At 36.2% G+C, this 4,718-nt stretch overlaps 1 protein-coding gene across 1 annotated transcript in view; it reads left to right on the plus strand.

Moving 5' to 3' along the window:
* clstn2a (calsyntenin 2a) overlaps positions 1–4,718 on the plus strand; it is a 58,206-nt gene that overhangs the window by 17,496 nt on the left and 35,992 nt on the right. The window contains exons 4-5 of the mRNA XM_014018932.1: positions 2,756–2,867; positions 3,021–3,117. Coding sequence (XP_013874386.1) covers positions 2,756–2,867; positions 3,021–3,117 — 209 coding nt within the window. The remainder of the gene's footprint in view (positions 1–2,755; positions 2,868–3,020; positions 3,118–4,718) is intronic.

A 4,718-nucleotide genomic window follows, 5' to 3' on the forward strand; every position in this document is an offset into this window, starting at 1 on the left:
AGAAGCTAAAAGATCAACAATATGCTACAAACAACATGACAAAGGCTGACATGCATAAAAGGGCTTGGACCCCGGTCATAACTGCTTTGCAGTTCTAGTTACTTTTTGATTTTTTACCTGGATTACTGAGATGCATCAGGACCCATTTAAAAAGCATTAACAGCACTTGAAGTTTGATAGAACCATTGTGGGTTTGCACAAAGCCTGGTGTTCAAATTGTGCAGTATACATCGCAGTCAAAGGCAGAAATCCTGGGGGGTCCGCATCCCTCTAATTTTGGGAAAACAGAGATTGTGTTTCCCAATAAAACATTTTAGGACAACATACTTTAAAGTAACACAACATGCACTATTTATAAAGGCAAAATCATGCATTTATCTCTTTTGAAAATTTGACTCAGATGTTGATGAGTTTTAAAAATTGGCATGTTCATTGTACAGCCAACAGGCTACAATCAATTTTTATTCCACCTTTTCAATTTGAGCTCAAAAGCGAAGACAGAGAGAAGAATGTGGAAATCTTGTTAATCTTGAAAATAATGAAAATTAGACAGACTGTGTCAAAATCTGCCTGGCCATTGCCTTCCTATGCAGTTCTGCTCAATTCTAGTTTCCCTTCACTGCTCCATCTGGGATTTCTCACAGACAAGGATTTCTTCAGGAGAATTTTGTTTGGACCAATCAGAGAACAGAAGGCGGAGTTTTGAACGACAATGTCGATTTTCTGCGCAGTGTCTGCTTGTGAGTTTAGCAATAGCAGTGGAGGAAGTAAATGAAGCCAGTCTGTGTTGATAAGGCTTCCAAAATAAGTTAGATTTGTCTGACAAAGCAGCAGCTCTCATTTACAGTCGTCTCGTTCGGCTCGGTACTTCTCTCCTCTCCGTTGGGTTGTTTACAGCACACACAATTTCCGGTTAGCTTCTTAGCTTAGCCTCCTTCACATTGGAGCTGGCGTACACATAAGTCACAGCCAGCCGATCCAGTCATTTTAAACTTCATCAGAGGCCACGCCTCCAATGCTTCTCTATAGCCGAGAGTCCAGACCCTTGTATGAAGCATAGCGAAGGACAAGGGGCTGGTTTTAACCAGGCTAGGGCATCACCAAAGATGCTAGGTGACATCTTTGTAAACAGTTGGCTGATGTCTGAGTCATTTTTTAATACTGATAAGTAGGCCTGTCGCAATAAACAATAAATTGTATGATAAATTAAATTGAGGAACATAAATTAAAATGAAGACAATAATTTTCATTTGCCTACTTTTTGTTTTCTTCATGTCTCCCTCCTTTCTACACCTTAGCATAGAGAGGAGTAAACTCTGGCATCAGGTATTTGCCAGGTGCATGGTCTCCTAACCTCTATAGCATAAGAGCCTGTGAACAGGCATTTAGCCAGAGGAGCATCTTCTGTTTTCTGATGCCTTCATAAAGCTGGTGATGCCTTGAGATTAGACAGTTGTTTTTTTTTTTTTTTTCTTTTTACACTACGTAAATTTTAATGTAAACTTCCTTAAACAGAGTGGTCATGTCATTATATTAGTTTAAACTAGTTTCCAACAATATTATCATTTATTGCAATAATTTCTGAAACAATTCATCATCCAGTAAAATTTGTTATTGTGACAGGCCTATGATTAAGTCCCATGGTGTGAAGAACAATATGGTATAATTCAGGTCCCCTCTTGAAGTGATTTGGGTGATGCTGACAGCACACGTCATTGACATCCTGTATGTGTTACCCATCTTAAAACAATACCTTGGTACAATCTTTCAACAACAACATGTGTGAGAGCACCTCAGCTTTGAATCAAAGCTGATCAGCCTTATCTCAAGGGTCAGCTTAAACAGCTTTAGGCTGACTTACCGAAAGAGAGAAAATAACAGTTGTATGCCAATGACAATCAATGACCATTATCTCCCAATAAATATCCAGCAAAAAACATCTTCTGTTGACAGGTTGCAACCTGATAATAATTAGCAACAACAACATGCTCTGCACATTAGCCACATAAAACTAACAGTAAGAAAACATAAGGGGAAAAAAAATCCTGATTAAGGTGATAAAAATGTGGTGTGTGAGCATCATGACATACAAACCCGTACAGGCAATACTTGGGCACATTTTATCTACCACTGCATGCTTACTGCTAAATTGAGGGCACAGTTTATAAACTGAGACAATGACTTTCAGTTCAAGCTCTATTTTTTTCCCAGAAGTTGCACTGTCTGGTAGGATTAGTACTGATGAAAATGCAGCCGCTAAAAGCTCATCCACAGTAAGGTCAAAACTTATCATGTAGATGTTTTCCTGAGCTTTTTTGGCTGTTTGGACTGAGTCTATTAAGCCCTTCACATTCAGCTGGCAGACCTGTGTTTTGCCCTCTCTCTTTTTGTCTTTCATAATTCTCTTCTAAAATATTGTTGTTTTTTGGACCTCATTGCCAGTTTTTCTTGATATCCACTCTTACAATGTTATGGCACTGTTTTGCACATTTCTACATTCTCTGACTCATTTTAGAAATGTCAATGTTTTAATCATGTTTATTTCTATTGAATTTATAATTGTGGCAATTATTAAAACGATAATGCATATGTTACTATGTAAATATGATATAATCCTATATATCTGTGTTTTTAAAATGTGTGAATTAAACTTAAATACTGTTTTATTTAATAATTAACTACATTTTTTTATTTGTCATATGTTAATGCTGTGTTTCTTCTATTTATCTTCTTTATGTTTGTTTCCTCCATTCAGGGCTGTGGTTCACATCCAGGTGAATGACGTCAACGAGTTCAGCCCCGTGTTTAGAGAGTCACTGTATAAGGCATCAGTAACTGAAGGCAAGATCTATGACAGCATTTTACAGGTATTTAAATATTAAATTATAGAGTTGGTGTCCTTTTAAAACATGCAGGACACAGACCTTAGATAAAAGTTCTTCAAATTACTGTTGATTTTTTTATGTTTCCCTTTGCTGAGGTATTATTGAAAGGACTGAACTGGATGTGTTTGGGCACAGGTGGAAGCTTGGGACCAGGACTGTTCACCACAATACAGTCAGATTTGCAACTATGAAATTGTCACTGCAGGAACACCTTTCGCCATTGACCGTAATGGTATGTGTGTGCACATGTTTACACTGTATGTTCATATGTTACACAGGGGTCTGGGTACATAGTAATGTTGACATTTGATAGAAAAGAAAATTCAGAGTCCAGAATTTTTTTGCACTTATGATTCATTTATTTGAAAATTATTGTATAAATGCACAAAAAAGTTCTTGAGTTGACAGTATTTGTTGCTTTGCACTGTATCAAGTCGTTTTCTTTTTAAAACATTTATTTGGAATTTTTTCTTAAAACATTTTTGTTTATGTTTGTAATTCTTCTTAAAGTTATTTGCTCTGTTTAACTATTATCATTGCTTAAAATAAAAATAGAATACAACACTAGTTATAAACACAAAAACTACACAGTGGTTCTGTCTGACTCTGTTTCTGTTTGCTTTTTATCAGATCGTACAGATGCACAAACTTTCTTCACAGTAACTTTTTTCTCAGGGTCATAATCATTTATTTTGTGTTATTGCTTTTTGATTTTTATCTCCACCTCTTTAGTATTGTATTTGACACAAGCCAGGCTGCTCTCCTCACTGGTTCGATAATCTTGTTTAGAAATAAAAAGTAAACCAAAAGTTATAGTAACATTCGCTTTGAAAATAAGAGTGATACAGGGAGATCAAAGTGGAGGATTGAAGTAGTATTTGAATGCTACAAAGTATATCTGCTGTTAAATGTCACCTTTTATTTAAAAACAAACTGAAGTGAATAAGAATTGTGTTCCATTTGATGTGAAGGCCAAACAGAGATGGTTCTTAACTCAGAATGTCAAGGCAGAGAGTGTCTTCAAAACAGAACATTCCTGTGCTTTGACCTGGTTATACACACCATCTTGTAGTAAATTTATTTCCCTTTTGAACCCCATAGATCACAGAGCTGAATCAAGATCGCTGATGATCTCTGTGAGGGATGGGACTCAGTGATCTGGTTTAAGATTTTGGTCCTCACAGGAAGATAGTCACACGTTTTAATCTTTGCTGAGGTTGTTCTGTGTGAATTTTACATATTTTCTGTGCTTGCCTGCTTGTTTCCTCGCACAGTTCCTTACCCAATGAGAGCTTGGATAAGCTCCTAAATGTGCCTATGTGTACTAGGAAAACTGATGGATGAGTAAAACACAGTAAATTTAACCATGCTACTGTAGACATTTCTCTTTCTTAACACCTTCAAACTAACAAACAGCTCTATCTGATACACAACTACATCACCTTTGGCCAGTGAAAGTCAGCAGAGGAGTTTTTATTGATTTTTTGTAGCATATTGTGGGTTTTTGATGTTTGATAAAGGTTTTATATTCATTTGTGTAAAAATGTATGTATGTATAAAAATGGAAAATCCCTGAATTAAGAACTGGGTGAAAATGATGACAGTTCAGTTAATAGAGCAAGGTAAAAAAAATATTGTTTCAGAACTGAAAAGAACTTAAAGGTAATCTTACATTTTACTTATTAAATAACAGAAATATGTTTTTTAAAAACCCTTTCCTTTTTTTTCACCTGCAGCTGAAACAGTGAGAGATTTTTGTCGGAGCCCGATTCCTCACTTGTCTTCTTTTGTCATGTCAGCTCGGTTGAAGTTTTATACTGCTGCACTCTGAGC

The sequence above is a fragment of the Austrofundulus limnaeus genome, unplaced genomic scaffold (genome assembly GCF_001266775.1).
Source record: "Austrofundulus limnaeus strain Quisiro unplaced genomic scaffold, Austrofundulus_limnaeus-1.0 Scaffold206, whole genome shotgun sequence".
NCBI lineage: Eukaryota > Metazoa > Chordata > Actinopteri > Cyprinodontiformes > Rivulidae > Austrofundulus > Austrofundulus limnaeus.